The 20,341-nt window shown below is 42.2% G+C and overlaps 1 protein-coding gene across 4 annotated transcripts in view; it reads right to left on the bottom strand.

Moving 5' to 3' along the window:
- Window positions 1-20,341, bottom strand: part of slc4a8 (solute carrier family 4 member 8) — a 129,098-nt gene that overhangs the window by 9,489 nt on the left and 99,268 nt on the right. For all 4 annotated transcript variants that reach the window (XM_062966430.1, XM_062966433.1, XM_062966432.1 and 1 more), the window contains 6 exons: window positions 18,135-18,386; window positions 16,616-16,684; window positions 13,228-13,401; window positions 11,800-11,934; window positions 3,962-4,089; window positions 623-726 (listed from right to left, as the gene is read on the bottom strand). In XM_062966430.1, the coding sequence (XP_062822500.1) occupies window positions 639-726; window positions 3,962-4,089; window positions 11,800-11,934; window positions 13,228-13,401; window positions 16,616-16,684; window positions 18,135-18,386 (846 nt within the window). In that variant the 3' untranslated portion in view covers window positions 623-638. The remainder of the gene's footprint in view (window positions 1-622; window positions 727-3,961; window positions 4,090-11,799; window positions 11,935-13,227; window positions 13,402-16,615; window positions 16,685-18,134; window positions 18,387-20,341) is intronic.

Here is a 20,341-nt window from a genome sequence, read left to right as displayed (position 1 = left end):
GCCTTTTTAGCTGCCACATCACACTGTTGATCCATGTTCAGCTTGTGGTCTACTAAGACTCCTAGAGCCCTTTCACATAGAATCACAGAAACAGAATTGGAAATGTACTGTTTTCAAGCCAGGTACCACCCATCCTATATCTGTGCATTTCGTTTTTTAGTGCCAAAGTGTAGTACCACACAGGTCTCCCTCTGGAAATTCATTATGTTAGTTTTGACCAAGCTCTCTAATCTGTTCAGGTCATTTTGGATTCTGATCCTGTCCTCCGGGGAACTGGAATGCAAAATACAACAGATCACTGAGTCTCTTGCTGTTACCTAATGACAGCTTTTTCCCTTTGCAAGCAGCAGATGGAAATGCAACAGACTGTAGAAAGCATAGGAGTTTTTGTAGACAGACATATAGACAGACAGACACACACACACACATACATACACCTCATTATGTACATCTGTTAGATGCATGGCACAACCACATGGATGCAGAAGCACACAATCTTATGCATGCTGTTTTAAATTTTTTTTATTTCCCCATGGTTTAGTTCTTGATGACTGGACAGGGAGAGTTGCATAGGAGAACATAGGCTTGTGCCTCCCTGTTCTGCAATTGTGGATTGTCATACCTTTTTCCTTTTGGAATCAGAGCTTTTCAGTGTTCATGCTGAGGGCTTTCCACACTGTTGTTTTAGGCATTTCATCAGATATGTTGATGTCAGCAGGATCAGGTCTGCAATTAACATCTTAGTTAGAAATTAGATTATAGGATAATGAACACTGACAATATGCATAAGGTTTTGTAGATTTTCTACCAAGTGACACTCAGGGCCAAACTATGGAATCATAAGAGTTATAATTTGGTAATGCACCAACACTCTTTGACAGAAAAGATGAAATATCTTGTCAAACTACAGCTTTCAGAATTCCATCGCATTGAGCCAAGGCAGTTAAAGTGGTGTCAAATTGGAGTAAGTCCATAGTGTAAATGCACCCCTAGTTTGAATTTTAATATAGCCATTTAAACCAGGCGTGCATAATCTGTAGCTCTGCAAATGTTTGGGATGCCAACTTCCAGAAGTCATAGACAGCTTGTTCAATGGTCTGGAATCTGGGAGCTAAAATCCAAAGCATCTGGAGGGCACAAGCTGTGCAGGCTTGGTCTAAACTGTTGAGTCTATTTTGAGGTTAGCATTCAGCACTCTGGATAGTTCTTTTAAAGCAGTGGTTCTCAATCTTGGTCACCAGATGTTTTTGGCCTTCAACTCCCCAGAAATTCTAAGAGCTGATAAACTGGATGGGGTTTTTGGGAATTGTAAGCCAAAATCATCTGGAGACCCCAGGTTGAGAACCACTGTTTTAAAATCTGAGTTATGAAACCCAGGGCAATTTTCTGCTCCACTGCCATGCAAGCCCCCAAATGCTACATCTAATGAGTGCTGTCCTCTGAAGGCCTAAATGACTTGGGATGCAAATACACCTCTCTCTGTACATGCTGGTCCATTCTCACAATTCTATGGGGAAGGACTCTTTGTTTTCCCATCACTCAACAAATCAAGTGGTGACATGATACAGGGCTCAACACAAATGCACGTAGAGTTTGAAATGCTCAACACTGAGAGGTAGGCCTGGGAAAAACCTGTATTGGGTTGCTGAGTTTTCTGACCTGTTTGATCATGTTCCAGAAGCATTCTCTCCTGATGTTACTAATCCACATCTATGGTAGATATCCTCAGATATTGTGAGGTGTTGGAAACTAGGCAAGTGGAGTTTATAGATCTGTGGAATGTCCAGGGTGGGAAAATACTCTTGTCTGTTGGAGGCAACTGTGAATGTTGCAATTAACCAGCTTGATTAGAATTGAATAGCCTTGTACCTTCAAAGCCTGGCTGCTTCTTGCTTAGGTGAATCCTTTATTGGGAGGTGTTAGCTGGCCCTGATTTTTCCTGTCTGGAATTCCCCTGTTTTTCTGAGTGTTGTTCTTTATTTACTGTTTTGATTTTAGAGTTTTTTTTAATAGTGGTAGCCCAGATTTTTTGTTTTTGTTTTCATGGTTTCCTCCTTTCTGTTGAAACTGTTCACATGAAACTGTTCACTGAACTCGTGGATTTCATTGGCTTCTCTGTGTAGTCAGACAAGAAGGCTGTTAGAGTGGTTCAGTATTTCTGTGTTCTCAGACTACACAGAGAAGCCACTTTAAATATGGATTATTTCAGTGACTATTTGTTCCACTGCTGGGGTTTTTGGATGCTCTTGTTATTTGCTCTGTGATTTGGGAGGTGGGGTAGAAATTGATTGATTGGATGAAAAGAAGGAAGGAAGGAAGGAAAGTTAGATGTATGGACAGACAGATAAATGATAGGATGGATGGGATAGATGCAAGTAACAACTATACTCAAAAAACTGCTTGTCACTGAAATGGGTCCATCCTATATAACCTGCACTATATACCGTACTTCCAAGGATGGATGCTTTAAAACTGTGCTCAATAAATAGTATATCTATTCCCTCCATTCTGCCAGAGAGCTAGTCTAGTTTTCTCTCAAAATATTAGGCTAAGAGATGCCGTTTCAATCAAGTGCACTTTCAATTCTCAGAAAATCTTATCCAATGATCAACTTTTCAGATATGATCTTGTCATTTTCTACTTGGAGACTAATTCTCACATGACCATCCTGATTAAATAAAGTTATTTCCAAACACAGCAACTTTTCAGGACACAAATGTCTATTTTCTAATGGTGGGGGATTTCTTTTCTGCCAGAGCAGAAAACACCCACTGAAGGACTAACACTACTGGACTCATGGAAAAGGACTGAAAACAAAGAGTGATGAATTTCAAATCTAAACAAGGCACTTCTTGGTTGAAAGGTGGAGACAGGAATGATGAAGGAAGGGACTGAAATTCTGGCTGAGAAACCTCAAGATGGAAACGAGGGAAAGGAAATGAGGTGTTGACGCTGTTGGTAAGATTGTGACAAATGGGGCAACAGAAGTTACACTGCATGCTTCTGGCAGAGCTATCTCCCTTCTGTTGTTTTATTATGTGAAGTACACTAATGGTACTAGATAAATAATGATACCATTACTGTCACTGTTGTTGTTGTTACTGGACCTTTGGTTTTATTAAACACATAACAATGGTTATTTGATACTTTTATGAATATTATCAAATAATATTTAAATGAAATAAAGTCAGTATACATTATCAAAGGGAAATATAATACCTGCAGAAGCTTGAGAGCCACCAAAAATTACAACAGCACTTAACTGCAAAAGAAATATTCCAGAGACCCAATGGGGTCTAGAGCAGTGGTTCTCAACCTGTGTGTTCCCAGGTGTTTTCGCCTCCAACTCCCAGAAATCCCAGTTTACCAGCTGTTTGGATTTCTGGAAGTTGAAGGTCAAAACATCTGGGGACCCACAGGTTGAGAACCACTGGTCTATAGGTTATAATTTGGGCTGCGGTTTGGAAGATTCAGATTTCAGACCACAATAAAATTCATGGAGTGACCTTAGGCTAGTCCCTTCCTGAGGCCCCTTCTACACTACCATATAAAATTCAGATTATCTGCGTTGAACTGCATTATATGGCAGTGTGGACTCATATAATCCAGTTCAAATCAGATAATGTGGATTATCTGCTTTGATAATATGGATTATATGGCAGTGTAGATCTAGCCTCAGTTTGAACTCCTGCTAGCAGATGTGGGGGACTATCAATCATTATTTTCCGATATGCTTGTATTAAATTTGTGCCCATTGAATATAATTGTTTCTTTTCCCCCCTGGAAACATGCCAGAGATTGGGAGATAGTATCTAAAAAGTGCCACTAGTCTAGGGACCACCATTTTGAGTAGCATTGATGTATATCACATTAAACTCAATGGAGGAAAGGCACAATAGAAACAAAGAAAAATAAAACCGATACTTTCCCAAGCGATACCTTCTCATGGATTTTTTTTTACCTGATTTTATTTGGTGAAATACTCTGTGTTGTAGATCCTTCACTGCCTGATGTAGTTGGATAACCGTTTTTCATCACTGGTATTTCAATTACAGTATGTTGGTTATCTTCTGTCATCTGCCCAGCATTCTATATAACATATCATAAGTCCTTTCTTAGATACAGCAAAGTAATACACTGTTCTCTTTATTAATATATGAACCATGGAACCAAAAATAGTGGATTGGTAACAAATGGGATAATGTTGAATATGGCTTTTTTTTTTTTTTTGCAAGATCTATATCTTAGTTCCTGGAAAAGAGACAATCACTGTGTTTTGCTCGAAATCACATTTTTGAATATAATATAAGCAAGGATTTGGTGTCTGAGGTAATGCTAATGGTCATACATGCAATTTTATAAATCTTTGGATGTGATTTTTCTAGTCGAAACCTATCAGATATTCACACTTGTGTCTGCAATAGATATAATGAGCATTTGCTACACACTCAAGGCATATTTCACTACTTCCATAAATAAGAAAAATACAAGAATGAACGTTAGGCTTACTATTTTTACTCTTGATGTTTTTAAATAATGGATATATGAACACTGGATATTACTCTTATTCATTGTGTGATGAATCAAATATCAAAATCAGATACAGATGGAATTTTCTCTACCTGTGTGATCTACTCGTTGATTACATTAATGGCGATCATAGCAATTGCACAACTTAAACCAGGGGTCCCCAAACTAAGGCCCGGGGGCCGGATGCGGCCCTCCGAGGTCATTTACCTGGCCCCCGCCCTCAGTTTTATAATATAATATATTGTATATACATATAATGTTGATAATAATATTATAATGTAATACAATATAACACTAATAATAATACCATCTAATAATATTAATTATATATTCTATATTACATATAATGTTACTAATAATATTACAGTATAGTAGTATAGTTCAATATAGTAATATATTGTAATATGCACAAGAAGTGGAAAAGGGGAGAAATCACCAAAGAAGAATTCAAACGTATAGCCAACTCCTGTAGGGAAAAGGTTCGCAAGGCTAAAGCGCAAAATGAGCTCAGGCTTGCCAGGGACATAAAAAACAACAAAAAAGGTTTTTTTGCTTATGTTGGTAGAAAAAGGAAGAAAAAGGAGGCGATAGGGCCACTGCAAGGAGTAGATGGGGTGATGGTGACAGGGGATAGGGAAAAGGCAGAACTGCTTAATGCCTTCTTTGCCTCGGTCTTCTCACAAAAAGAAAGCCATCTTCAACCTCAGCAACATGGAATGGACGAAGGATTGGGGGAAATCCAACCCCAAATAGGGAAACAAGTTGTCCAGGAACACCTGGCCACTCTAAACGAATTCAAGTCCCCAGGGCCAGATCAGCTACATCCAAGAGTATTGAAGGAACTAGCGGAAGTTATTTCAGAACCACTGGCAATCATCTTCGAGAGTTCTTGGAGAACAGGAGAAGTCCCAGCAGATTGGAGGAGGGCGAATGTGGTCCCTATCTTCAAGAAGGGAAAAAAGAACGACCCAAACAATTACCGTCCGGTCAGCCTCACATCAATACCAGGCAAGATTCTGGAAAAGATCATTAAGGAAGTGGTCTGCAAACACTTAGAAACAAATGCGGTCATTGCTAATAGTCAACACGGATTTACCAAAAACAAGTCATGCCAGACTAATCTGATCTCTTTTTTCGATAGAGTTACGAGTTGGGTCGATACAGGGAATGCCGTGGATGTAGCATATCTAGATTTCAGTAAGGCCTTCGACAAAGTCCCCCACGACCTTCTGGCAAACAAACTAGTAAAATGTGGGCTAGACAAAACTACGGTTAGGTGGATCTGTAATTGGCTAAGTGAACGAACCCAAAGGGTGCTCACCAATGCGTCGTCTTCATCATGGAAAGAAGTGACAAGTGGAGTGCCGCAGGGCTCCGTCCTGGGCCCGGTTCTGTTCAACATCTTTATTAACGACTTAGACGAAGGGTTAGAAGGCACGATCATCAAGTTTGCAGATGACACCAAACTCGGAGGGATAGCTAACACTCCAGAAGACAGGAGCAGAATTCAAAACGATCTTGACAGACTAGAGAGATGGGCCGAAACTAAAAAAAATGAAGTTCAACAGGGACAAATGCAAGATACTTCACTTCGGCAGAAAAAATGGAAATCAAAGATACAGAATGGGGGACGCCTGGCTTGACAGCAGTGTGTGCGAAAAAGATCTTGGAGTCCTCGTGGACAACAAGTTAAACATGAGCCTACAATGTGATGCGGCAGCTAAAAAAGCCAATGGGATTTTGGCCTGCATCAATAGGGGAATAACGTCTAGATCCAGGGAAGTCATGCTCCCCCTCTATTCTGCCTTGGTCAGACCACACCTGGAATACTGTGTCCAGTTTTGGGCACCGCAGATGAAGGGAGATGCTGACAAGCTGGAAAGCGTCCAGAGGAGGGCAACTAAAATGATTAAGGGTCTGGAGAACAAGCCCTATGAGGAGAGGCTTAAAGAGCTGGGCATGTTTAGCCTGCAGAAGAGAAGGCTGAGAGGAGACATGATAGCCATGTACAAATATGTGAGGGGAAGTCATAGGGAGGAGGGAGCAAGCTTATTTTCTGCTGCCCTGCAGACTAGGACACGGAACAATGGCTTCAAACTACAGGAAAGGAGATTCCACCTGAACATCAGGAAGAACTTCCTCACTGTGAGGGCTGTTCGGCAGTGGAACTCTCTCCCCCGGGCCGTGGTGGAGGCTCCTTCTTTGGAGGCTTTTAAGCAGAGGCTGGATGGCCATCTGTCGGGGGTGCTTTGAATGCGATTTCCTGCTTCTTAGCGGGGGGTTGGACTAGATGGCCCTTGAGGTCTCTTCCAACTCTACTATTCTATGATTCTATGATTCTATATAATGCAAATATTGTGCTATGCTAATAATATAATATATTGTATGTACATATAATTTGTAAGCCACTCTGAGTCCCCTTTGGGGTGAGAACGGTGTGATACAAATGTAGTAAATAAATGCAGTAAATAAATAATAAATAAATTTTAGACTTAGGCTCACCCAAAATCTGAAATGACTTGAAGGCACACAACAACAACAACAACAACAACAACAACCCTAATTAACTTGACTATCTCATTGGCCAGAAGCAGGACCACACTTCCCATTGAAATCCTGATAAATATATGTTGGTTAAAATTGTTTTTATTTTTAAATATTGTATTGTTCTTTCATTGTTGTTGTTGTTTTTGCACTACAAATAAGACAAATGCAGTATGCATCGGAATTTGTTTGTATTTTTTTCAAATGATAATCCGGCCCCTCAACAGTCTGAAGGATTGTGGACCGGCCCTCGGCTTAAAAAGTTTGAGGACCCCTGACTTAAACGATGCATTTGTGTTGTTTGTCCTGGGAATATCCAGTTTAACATTTTAAGCTATACTTCAGAAGACGGAAGCGGCAAAACTCTCTCTGAATATTCCTGGCCTAAGAAAATCTTATGAAATTCATGGAGTGCCATAAGTCGATAGGCATCTTGAATGAATACACACATAGAGATGCACGTCTGCATGCACACACACAATTGTTGTTTATTCGTTCAGTCGCTTCCGACTCTTCATGATCTCATGGACCAGCCCACATCAGAGCTCTCTGTCAGGTTGTGGCCACCCCCAGCTCCTTCAAGGTCAAGCCAGTCACTTCAAGGATAACATCCATCCATCTTGCCCTTGGTCGGCCCCTCTTCTTTTTTCCTTCCATTTTCCCCAGCATCACTGTCTTCTCCAAGCTTTCCTGTCTTCTCATGATGTGGCCAAAGTACTTCATCTTTGCCTCTAATATCCTTCTCTCCAGTGAGCAGCCGAGCATTATTTCCCACACACACACACAAACACACTGTAATACTCTTTTGGGGGGGGGGGGGCGCAATTGCAGGCAAGCAAATTTGATTGTAATTATTTCAGCTTTTTCCACAAGGGGGCAGCATTCCACTTAGGATGGACAATATATGAACACTGTCTTGAGCAAGGGACACTGTTCGTGCTCTCAGAGGTTACCTACACTGTAGAACTGATGCTCTCCCTCGATGGATTGTCACCTTGACGTGGTGAGGGGGCTTGCGTGTTCCAATGAACCTGCGGGCACAACCACAGGAGTCACACACTCCCAGGAGTGGCCGCAGGGACCAAGAACCCTGTGGCCACTCCAGACCAAGAACAATCCCAAAGACCTCAACAGCAGAGCAGGCGGAGGATAACATGGTACATGTTACAACGGCGGTGAAGGCAGAAGAAGGCTGCAACAGACTGAGAAGCCACTCTCGTTGTGTTAATCACATCACTGCTGGGACCTCACTCTGTGAAGACTGTGTGTTGACCGGATGTGCACCAACCTCCACACATTAAAAAAAATCACGCACAGGCGTCTTCCAAGAAATGGAGGACCATCATCCTCGAACTACGAGGGATCACCTAAGTAAGTAAGAACTAATGCAGTTTGACAGCACTTTAATTGCTATGGTTCAGTACTATTGAATCATGGGTGTTATAGTTTTGTGAGGTCTCAGGTCCCAGGATTTCACAGCATTAAGCCAAGGCAGTGTTGTGACAACCATGGTCTGTCCCAGGTGGTATCTGGTCCTACCCATGTTGCAAGACACACTTTGGACCTTGTTTTCTGTGCAGGATGGGGTTATGGTGGTGTGGAGGAATTTGACACACTTCCGTTCTCATGGACCGATCACTATCTGATCAGGTTTAGACCTGCTGAGACTCCAAACCTCCGCAGGGGTGGGAGACCGATTAAGGTCCGCCCCAGGAGGTTTACAGATCCAGATGGATTCCTGATGGCTCTTGGGGGTTCTTCTGTTGCCTTGGAAGTCAATTCTGTTGAAGGTCTGGCTGACTTCTGGAATGGGGAAATGGCCACGGCGGTGGGCACAATTGCTACTCAAAGTCCCTTCTCATGGATCAGAGTCAAACCAACCTCTTGGTTTTCCAAGGAGTTGGTGGTGATGAAGCAAGTGAGATGGAGACTAAAGCAACATTGACAGAGAACTCAAAGCCAATCTGACCAAGCATGGGCTAGACAAAAGCACCTGCGAAAACCTACTCTATGGCAATGGACGCAGCAGAGAAATCGTTCCTTCCTGCTACCATTGTATCTGCAAGGAACTGTCCAGCTGAGCTGTTTCGAGTGTTAGAGTGCTACTACATACTGGTCAAGGAGAAATCCCTGACCATTCAGCAGCCCGCTGTGAAGAATTTGCTTGGCATTTGGCAGATAAAGTTGCTCAGTTCAGTTCTGACTTGGATGTGATTATTGATACAGATCCAATGGATGTAACTCTGGTTCCTGTTTATCCAGTGTATCTGGATACCTTCAATTTGTGCAGTCTGAGGATGTGGACAGAATCCTTGGAGAGGTGAGAGCTACCACATGTATTCTAGATCCTTGTCCTTCCTGGCTAATCAAACAGGACAGAGGGGGACTGGCAGAGCTGATGAAGGTGGTGGTCAATGACTTCTTGGAACAAGGCAGAATTCCAACTTGCCTTAAGGAGGCAGCTGTGAGACCCACATTCAAAAAATAATAATCTCTGAATCCTTCCATAATGGACAACTATCGGCCAGTGTCCAACCTAGCGTTTTTGAGCAAGATCTTGGAGCATGTGGTGGCCTCTCAACTCCAGGGATTTCTGGATGAAACACAGTACCTGGATTCATTCCAGTCTGGTTTCAGGCCTGGCTATGGAACAGACACAGTTTTGGTTGCATTGGTGGATGACCTATGCAGAGAGCTAGACAAGGGGAGTGTTGTCCCTGTGGGTTCTCCTGGATCTCTCAATGGCTTTCAATACCATTGACCATGATATCCTTTTGGGTGGTCTCACTGGGATGGGACTGGGAGGCACTGTTTACAGTGGCTCCGATCCTTCCTGGAGGGCCATACCCAGAAGGTGGTACTGGGAGACTCCTGTTCAAACCCCTGGCCGTTGCCTTATGGGGTTCCTTGGGTTTCTGTTTGGTCCCCCATGCTGGATGGGGTCGTATTCCCTCTGAAGACACAGGCCCACAGTTTGGGGGTCCTCCTGGACTCGACATTGAACCTGAAGACGCAAGTATCAGCAGTGGCCAGGAGCGCCTTTGCACAATTAAAATTTGTGTGCCAACTGTGCCCCTTCCTTGAGAAGCCAGATCTGGCCACGGTGATACATGCCTTAGTAATAGCACGCCTGGATTATTGTAACGTGCTCTACAGGGGGCTGACTCTGAGGAGTGTTTGAAAACTTCAGCTGGTCCAAAGAGCTGCAGCCAGTCCCCCCCCCCCCCCCCCAACCCGGTAGGGTTGGCTGCAGTGAGCGCAAATCTCCCCCTTGCAGCAGCTCCACCGGCTGCCAGTCTGTTTCCAGGCACAATTCAAAGTGCTGGTTATGACCTTGAAAGCCCTAGAAAGTTCAGGTTCAGGCTATTTGGCTGACTGCATCCCCTTGTACGAACCTACTGGGCCCATAGATCTTCAGGAGAGGCCTTTTTCTCAGTCCCACCTCCATCTCAAGTCCGGTTGGTGGGAACGAGAGGGCAGGCCTTCCTTCTCGGTGGCTGCCCTTCCTTCGACTCTGGGACTCCCTTTTTCCCAAGGAAGCCAGAATGGCCCCCTCCCTGCTGTCCTTCTGGTGGCAAGCTAAAATCTTTTTACACAGGTTTTTCAAGATGAAGGTTTTTAAGAGCAGTTCAGGGGGTGCTGTGGTTTTTAGCTTTAATGTATTTTAACTGAGATTTTTTTAATCCTGTTATGTTTAATTCTCTTTTAATGTCTGCATATTTGTATATTTTAAGTTATGTGATCATACTTTTAATATAAGCCGCCTTGAGTCTTCTTCGGGAGAGATAAAGCAGGTATTAATAATAATAATAATAATAATAATAATAGCCAAACTACATTAATCCAACAGAGTAGATGCACCCCCAGTCTTCAGGTATTCTTCTGAAAGAGAAGAGTATCTGTGTATAGTAAAGGTAAAGGTTTTCCCCTGACATTAAGTCCAGTTGTGACCGACTCTGGGGGTTGGTGATTATCTCCATCTCTAAGCCAAAGAGCTGGCGTTGTCCGCAGACACCTCCAAGGTCTTGTGGCCGGCATGACTGCATGGAGTGCTGTTACCTTCCCACCAGAACAGTACCTATTGATCTACTCACATTTGCATGTTTTCGAACTGCTAGGTTGGCAGGAGCTGGGGCTAACAGCAGGCGCTCATTCCGCTCCCGGGATTTGAACCTGGGACCTTTCGGTCTGCAAGTTCAGCAGATCAGCGCTTTAACACACTGCACCACCACCAGGGGCCCTATCTATGTATATATGCTTTCATTTTCTCTCTGCCCAACTGAGAACATTGCCTCTGGCTGGATTCCTAATTGTGCATGAAAAGCCTATGGATACTGCATAGAGCAGGTGGATCCCCAGGTGTTTTGACCTACAACTCCCAGAAATACCAGCCAGTTTCTGGGAGTTGAAGGCCAAAACATCTGAGGACCCACAGCTTGAGAACCACTGGTATAGATCAAGGGAGGAGAACAATTAGCGACTTTTAAATGAGCAACAAGAAAAAATGAGGAGAACCATATGAGAGTGATATTAAAGGTGGAAAACTAGAAACTTTATTGCAAAAGGATGAAGGGGGGTTTAATTTTTTAAAAGCCAAGTCCTGGGAATGTGATGGCAGAGGATTTGTCTGATAAAATTGTGCAAGCAGATCTTGGTGCTTAATTCTGCTACATAACACAAAAATTTTGAAAGATTGATCTGTACATTTAGGAAGTATTTACTTACCTCTTCTTCAGCAGCCGTTTTTTCATCGTCCAGTCTTTTCTTCTTGCTCTCTGGCATGAGGTCATCAAGCCAGCTGAGCTCCCGCTTGGTAAAGCAAAAATCCATGACCTTCCGGACAAAGACTAGAGCCAAAATCTTGTTGCAGCGGGAAGAGAAATGAGAAGAAGGGGGTGGGTGGGAAGAGCCTACACTGTGAAAAGAGAATTAGCTAGAAGACACAATACACAAATGAAGGTGATGGAGATATATTGAGCTTTAGATGGAAAATAAATTGCTATTCTCTTCACTCTTTTCTCCCGGGAGGCTTCATTCACTTTCTGCTGGGTGCTATTTTTACAGAGCAAGATTAGTTAGTTTACTTTCTAACTGTCTATTTACAGCATCACTACTGAAAACAACAGGAAAGGGAAAGAGGACAAGGAATGCTAATTACATTTCTGCAAATAGAGAAGGAAAAGAAAGTAAAAACAATGTATATATACTCATGTATAAGTCCAGGGCAGGTTTTCTGGCCAAAATTATGGCTTTTGATTTGACCTGCAGATAAGTCAAGGGCAAAACTTAGGAGTATGTAACAAACAAACACATCCCTCTCCTTTTAATAAAAACATAAAGGGAACTTACTTAGGAAAGAGTTAGAAGCCCCTTCTACACTGCCTTATAATCCAGATTTTCAATGCAGATAATCCACATTATCTGCTTTGAACTGGATTATATGAATTCACACTGCAATATAATTATATTGCAGTGAGAATTAATATAATCCAGTTCAAAGCAGATAATCTGGATTTTATATGGCAGTGTAGAAGGGGCCAAAGTGAAGGAGTGAATTTGTTTATTTGAAAAGTTGCAATGGATGGGAGGTATTGTTTTTCTGATTTTAAAATGTCTACATGCGTATCAATAGGGAAAGGAATACAAGTGAGGGAAAAAGATGAGAACGCAGACTAAAACTTAGAGCAAGAAAAGCAACTTCTATTAGTGGGCCAGAATGAAGGTGGTGAGAAGGAGAAACTCCCACCCCATTACCCTTCTTTTGCCCAAACGGTAGAAAAAAGGGAGCCCTCCATCTTTCCCTCCTTAGAGAAAAGTGCCTTCTAGCATACAATATCTGCTCGCCATCCACTCTGCCCCTTGGCTTATGTGAAGCATGCAGATATTGAAAATATTGTTTTTTGGGCCGAAATTCACAGAATGTTTTGTTTTGTGATCCAAGAAAAGTAATGTTTTTAGGCTCTGTGAAAATAATTAAATATGTTAGGGCAGAACGGCCATAAGACCATAAGACCATAACTCCATGCCCTTAGAAAAGTCACTGGAATAATCATGTACTGTTAAATAGCTATTATTATTGTATTTATTTCATATGATCTGGAAATGTACATGTCCACAGGATAGCTATGAGCTGTCCACATTCAGCATTCTTACCATCATAGGAAAGATAACAGCAGCAGGGGAGGCCTTGATGACCCAGAGAAGGATAAGGCAAATCAACTGGATTGCTGTGAAGAGGTGCACTTTCCTCAAGGGAACATGCCGCAGGTAGATAAAATCCGGTTGGTGTTTGGTTGGCATTCCAATGAGCTTCAAGCGATCAAAGAACTGGGAAGAATCAATGAGAGAAGAGAACATACTTTTTGGGAAAGGAATATATTAGAGAAAAGGAACAAAAGGGGGTTGGGACTTGTTGGAACATTTACAGAGGATTGGGATCAGGGGTCTCAGGGCCTGAGAAAGCTATGGCCACTAGAAAAGGTCACTGGGGATTACGTCTTCTGAGAAAAGCCAAAGAGGCAGGGATCCTCAGGGAAAGGCTATAGGAGATAAGAGGCCACAGGGCCTGGGAAATTGGGACCCTGAGAAAGGCCACATAGTGGCAAAGGCCCCGTGGTCCACAGGTTGGGGCCCCTGGGAAAATTGATAAGGTGATCAAGGAAGGCCATGGAGGGCAGCAATTACAAGGCTGGGAAAGGCAACAAGAAGGCTGGGACGCTTGGAGTTTCCGAGAATGGCCTTGGAGGGCAGCAGTCCAAGTGCTGAGAGTTGGGGCTTCTGGGAAAGGCTGGGAACAGGAATTCTGGGGCTTGGAGCAGGGCTTCTAGAAGTCACCCCAAGGGGAAGGGCAACTGGCACTTTGCTGTAAGTTAACCACTGTATTCTATTTACTAGGCTTGCTCAAATAATTCGTTTTCCCCGTTAACCGTTATTAATTCGTTATTTTCGTTTGTTTTGAAGCAATTTTGAAGCATTGGTTGTCCACACGTCTGGATATCGCGGTTTCGAATCGCGAGAGGCCGTTTTTCGTTATGTCGTCGTTTTTTTCGTTAGGAAAAAAAAGCTTTTGCAAATCACCCAAACTCCTACCATTCAGGCCCTTTCCTTTTGCCCCTCAGCAAAAGGGGCGTCACGGGCTCAGCCAATGGGAGGGGGCGAGGGGGAAGGAGGCCGAGGAGGAGGAGGAAGACGGAGGGGGAAAATGGCCGCCGCCGCCGCCTCGCCTCAGCTCAGGCCTGATACTCAGAGGTTTTGACGTCTGTGCGAAGCTAGGCAAGTGGGGTTTATATATCTGTGGAAGGTCCAGGGTGGGAGAAAGAACTCTTGTCTGTGGGAGGCAAGTGTGAATGTTGCAATTGGTCACCTTGATTAGCATTGAATAGCCTTGCAGCTTCAAAGCCTGGCTGCTTCCTACCTGGGGGAATCCTTTGTTGGGAGGTATTAGCTGGCCCTGATTGTTTCCTGTCTGGAATTCCCATTTTCTGGGTGTTGTTCTTTTACTGTCCTGATTTTAGCTTTTCTGTAGCTAAAAATGCATATAAAATTGATTCTATAGGGAGGATAAATGATTAGATTTCAACTCCTACAGCTTAGCTTTCTCTGCCAATAATGGTACCATATCAAACTAAACCTCCCAAGATTCTGTAGCAGTGAGCCATCTTGGATATTGTAAGGGATTTATTATTATTATTATTATTATTATTATTATTATTATTATTATTATTATTAGACCTTGCTCCCAGGAAGGTGCCTTCGCTGTGGCTCCCAACTTATCTATCTACCTTTCCACATATTCTCCACATTGTGTGTATGTGTATGTATATTATATATACATGAGCCCCGATGGCAAAGTGTGTTAAAGCACTGAGCTGCTGAACTTGCAGACCGAAAGGTCCCAGGTTCAAATCCCGGGAGCAGAGTGAGTGCCCGCTGTTAGCTCCAGCTTCTGCCAACCTAGCAGCTTGAAAACATGCCAATGTGAGTAGATCAATAGGTACCGCTCTGGCGGGAAGGTAATGGCACTCCATGTAGTCATGCCGGCCACATGACCTTGGAGGTGTCTATGGACAACACTGGCTCTTGGGCTTAGAAATGGAGATGAGCACCAACCCCCAGAGTCAGACATGACTGAACTTAACGTCAAGGGATACCTTTACCTTTACCTATATACACACACACACACACACACACACACATTATGCAGGGACTATATACACAGTATATATCACACACACACCAATTTAACAAAGTTTCAGCCACAAAAACAAAGTTTCTGAAGTAGAACAATGACTTTCACAGTAAAGACAACCCAATTTAACAGGAAATAAGACTTTCAAACCAGGAACAGATTTCTGCAATTATTAAAAAATGGTTTATTATAAAAGCTATGAAAATTCGCCAAAAATCAGAGGATAAGGGAAACATTCCAAATTTTGGTGAGCTATCAGTGTTAAATGTGTTCTACCACTGTACCAAGTTGGAAGAAGATCACTCAAAAAATGAGGGTGGGAGAGTCCTGTAAAGTCCTCTCCCTCTGTGCTGTTTTTGGGAATTGCGCATGCGCGTCCGCCATTAACGAATTAATTTAGAAAATAACGAATTTTCGTTAATTTCGAATTTTTTGGGGGGCCAAATTCGGAAATACCATCAGAAACTAAAAGCTGCCCCCCTCTAGTTTTGAATCGAGTTTAGAATCAAATTTTTCGTGGATCGATCAAGCCTACTATTTACCTTAGCTGATCCAAGATGCTGAAAATATATATTTCACACCTTTCTCTAATTTTAAGATGGTCTGGGTTCTGCAGTTCTCCACACAACCATTAAAGGGAGAGGAACCCTGTTTCTTAAGTGCCCTCTTAACTCTACCAGGCTGCTTCTAAACTGCCATACATAATCCAGATTATCTGATTTGAACTAGATTATATGGCAGTGTAGACTCATATAATGTAGTTCAAAGCAGATAGTGTGGATTATCCGCTTTGATAATCTGGATTATATGGCTGTGGATAAGGGGCCTGAGTTGTGACAGGGTCCCTACCTACCAAGACTGTCTCTAAGAAAACTAGCCAGGGTTGTACTGCAGTATCTCAGGGCATTTGCCTTGGAGGACTGGGAAATTTGCAGTACCCACCGACTCTGGGGTTGGTGCTCATCTCCATTTCTAAGCCGAAGAGCCGGCGTTGTCCATAGACACCTCCAAGGTCATGTGGCCAACATGACTGCATGGAGTGTTGTTACCTTCCCGCCGGAGCGGTACCTATTGATCTACTCACATTGGCATGTTTTCGAGCTGCTAGGTTGGCAGAAGCTGGAGCAACAGCAGGCGCTCACTCCGCTCCCGGGATTTGAACCTGGGACCTTTCGGTCTGCAAGTTCAGCAGCTCAGTGCTTTAACACACTTCGCCACCGGGGCTCCTACCCACCCTTTAGTGTACCGTAATTTGTTTGGGCTTTACACTTGAACAGAACTAGCAAATCTTTTCATTTATTCTGATCTGTTTGAGATTATAAAACCTGTGCTGCAATGCATGAAAACACATACCTGAATTCCTCTCAGAGAAGAAGCACCCATATACAGGAACACTCCATAGAGAACAGGCATGGGTATAAACTGGAAAAAGAGGAAGCATAAACATGGCAAGAGACAGAAGGTTTATAATTTGGGAATTGCAGTTCTACAAGATATTTTGCCTTCTTTGCCAAAGAATGTGTGTGCCCCGCCAAGCTACATTTCTCAGGACTCCACAGCCCTGAGTCATGGCAGTTAAAATAGTATCAAATTGCATAAATTCTACAGCATAGATGCATCCTAGGATTCTGAGAAGCAGAGCTCCTCCCTTGACTATAGAAACCCACTGGGAGAGTTTAGACTCTCTCAGTATTGCACAAAATTGAATGTGGATCCACATAGATCAAGCCATAATTGGATGTGTTTCAATCTTTGACATTATTCACGCAGCATTGCAAATGGAGAAGAATGTTTTCATCAGCACAGGGAATTGTTTGCCATATGATCTGTCCTAAGTCAACCTGCTCCCTTCAAATGCAGGGAAGGATATGGCCAGACTGTCAAAATGAAGATCCACCTGCTAGTCCAGCTCATTTACCATATGCACACACTTAGCCCCCTTCTACACTGTCATATAAAATGTCAGATTATCTGATTTGCACTGGATTATATGTCAGTGTAGACTCATATAATCTAGTTCAAAGCAGATAATGTGGATTTTCTGCTTTGATAATTCAGATTATATGGCAGTGTAGAAGGGGCCATTGGGAATGCAGACACTGTCTTCTTCCTCCCAGGTAGTCAGTTGTTTTGGGATAGCTCAAACATGACGTAAACATTAATGGACTATACAGCATATTTGTTAAAACCCCTTCATAAAATATTAAATCACAAAGTCAGTTTTGGGCTGGACTTACATTGCCCTATATCCCAGGATCTGATCCCAGATTATCTGCTTATCCCATATTATAGCTCCAAGGTTAACAATGGAGAGAATGTATTAATCATTTGGGGAACATTGCTTTAAAGAGAATAAGACTAGCATAATTTTTTTAAGTCACAGCTTTTCCTCTAACACTGTGGTCCCCAAAATCCATTGGCAAATACTACACAACACAACAGTGTACTTTTGGAACAGTATCCTGAACCTAATGCCATCCATGTATTGACAGACCTGCACGAAAAATAGAAAAGAATAAGTCTTTATATATGTAGGCTCTTCTGGACTCTTGGACCAGTTCTTAAACACATTTCTGGAATGAGCTTCATGTATTCCAAGTAGACTGGAACGTACTTAGTCCTAATCTTTTTTTAAACTGGCTTTAAACCACTTCATTGGATTTGTTCTAATAGCAGATTCTCATATTAGTTTAGTGTTTACACCTTATTTTTTGTTATTTAATATTTAATGTTTATTTTACTTAAATGATATTTGTCTTTACTGTTCTACTGTAGCACAAATCCTATGTAAAATTGTACTGCGTATTTTTGACATTAATATTGAAATCTGAAATATATACAGAAAGTCTTGTATGTTTCTTTCTGGATTTACCTTTAATACACTGGTGATGAAAACCGAGAGGCCCATTAGTACAAAGATCAAGAGTCCAGTTGCCCTCTGTTCCCGTATGCCCAGGAATTTGGGTTGCTCCCCAGGAGCTGCAATGGTAGACTCCTCTTTGAGACTGTTCACGTGACTGATAGAAAGGACAGTGGCAGCAACAAACCATGGCAAACCCATGACCGAACACACACCAAGCATGATGCCCACCATGAGAAGGTCCAAGTGGTAGCCACAGCCTTTCTGCAGAGAGAATAATTCATTATCAGGGAATGTTTACTTTATGTAACTAAGTCTAAACAAGAAGTCATTCAAAATTCAAAAAACAAAAATGGCAAAGATTAGATCCTTTTAAAGTTGTCAGACTGAAAACTGGAGGAGACTGCTGTAGATTTAATGACTGTATAGAAGAATGAACACGCCTAAACACATTGTATAGATTTATCTGCCTAGTTAAAGATATTCTGATGCTGCAATTTGCTGTTGTTCTTGCTAATTGCCTGTAGCTTTTTTATTGTGTCAGAAGCGACTTGAGAACATACTGCAAGTCACTTCTGGTGTGAGAGAATTGGCCGTCTACAGAGACATTGCCCAGGGGATGCCCAAATGCGATAGCTGAGAGGCTTCTCTCATGTCTCCGTGAGCTAGAGCTGACAGACGGGAGCTCACCCTGTCTCGCGGATTCGAACTAGCAACCTTCAGGTCAGGAATCTAACCCTCAGGTCAGCACTTCAGCCATCACAAGAGTTTAACCCACTGTACCACTGCAGCTCTGTACTTTTATTAAATCTATGCTTCTTTGCTGCTGTATTGATATTTAATTATGATTTTTAAAATATACTCTATAATTCCTTCAGCATCTGCAGTGGACAAAAATGTCAAGCACAGAAAAAAAATATGTTCAGTCAAATACCAAAACAAAAAGAAGCAGTATTATACTGAGCTGGGCTACTAGTTCAATAATGGCTTCACATAATGCCTTTAGTTCTCCAGGGACTGGAGGCAGGAAGATTTTGTAGTCCTTCTTGGAAATACTAAAGACTGAATTTGGAACACTTTGAATGCAAAGGACATGCACGCTTATGCTGTCAGTCCTCTGATGAGTCATAATCTGGCTTTTTTTAAAAAAGATCAAACAGGAGTATACCTGCACCTGCGTTCCTTTTTTTCTTCCTGTTTTTTGTCCCTTTGTCTCCCATTGTTTCTGGAATTCACACCTTTTCCCATGTGCTTATCCTTGTATACTTGAAATATATACATACCAAAAAGAACAGAGAAACAACAAGGGAGGAAATAGAAAGCCCTACAGTTAAAAAAAAATAGGTGTTCTCTCTAGAAGTCTCTAGGTTTCCTAACATCAGTATATTATTAACCTCCAGATGAAGTTGACTACAGTCATACTGATCTAAAGATGTCTAGAGAGAACATTTTAATCAAATCCATGAATAATAAAAACCATAAAAGTCAGGGCTTAACACTTGGAAGGCTAAGTGTTGTTAGTACAGACACAGACACGCATTCTCCTGACAGCAACTTCTAGAATCATAATCATAAAAGTTAATAAAATTATGGAGTTGGAAAGACCAAAAGAGCCATCGAAATTTGTACTGTAATATTTTCTTTGATTCCTATGTTTAGGATATCGTCAATACATATTAGCTGTACTGGGATTTTATCAGCTTAAACCCTAGTCATAATTGCAAGGCGAACTACACAACAACCAAGAGCATATTTCTTGAATATGATGAAGAACATATACAATGTTATCAAGAAATTGACAATGGTGTGTTTATTGGGGATGTATATCTTTGTTCTTTTATTCTGAAAGGATGTCATAAGGAAAAAGAAGCAGGCTTATTTTCTGATGCCCTGGAGACTAAGATGTGGAGGACTGGGTTCAAATTACAGGTTAGGTGATTCCACCTGAACATTAGGAAGAACTGCTGTCCAGCAGTGAAACTCTCTGCCTCGGAGTCTGGTGGAGTCTGGAGGCTCCTTCTTTGGAGGCTTTTCAACAGGCTGGATGGCCATCTGTTAGGGGTGCTTTGATTGTGCTTTTCCTGCATGGCAGAAGGGATTTGGACTGGATGGCCCATGTGGTCTCTTCCAGTTCTATGATTCTATGGCTCCTAACTAAACATGAAAATGAAACATTTCCAAAGTTTTGTCTCTGTTTAAGAACTGTTTTTATGCATACA

This window comes from Anolis carolinensis, unplaced genomic scaffold (assembly GCF_035594765.1).
Source record: "Anolis carolinensis isolate JA03-04 unplaced genomic scaffold, rAnoCar3.1.pri scaffold_20, whole genome shotgun sequence".
In the NCBI taxonomy this organism is placed as follows: domain Eukaryota; kingdom Metazoa; phylum Chordata; class Lepidosauria; order Squamata; family Dactyloidae; genus Anolis; species Anolis carolinensis.
This window is presented reverse-complemented; position numbering and strand designations above follow the sequence as displayed.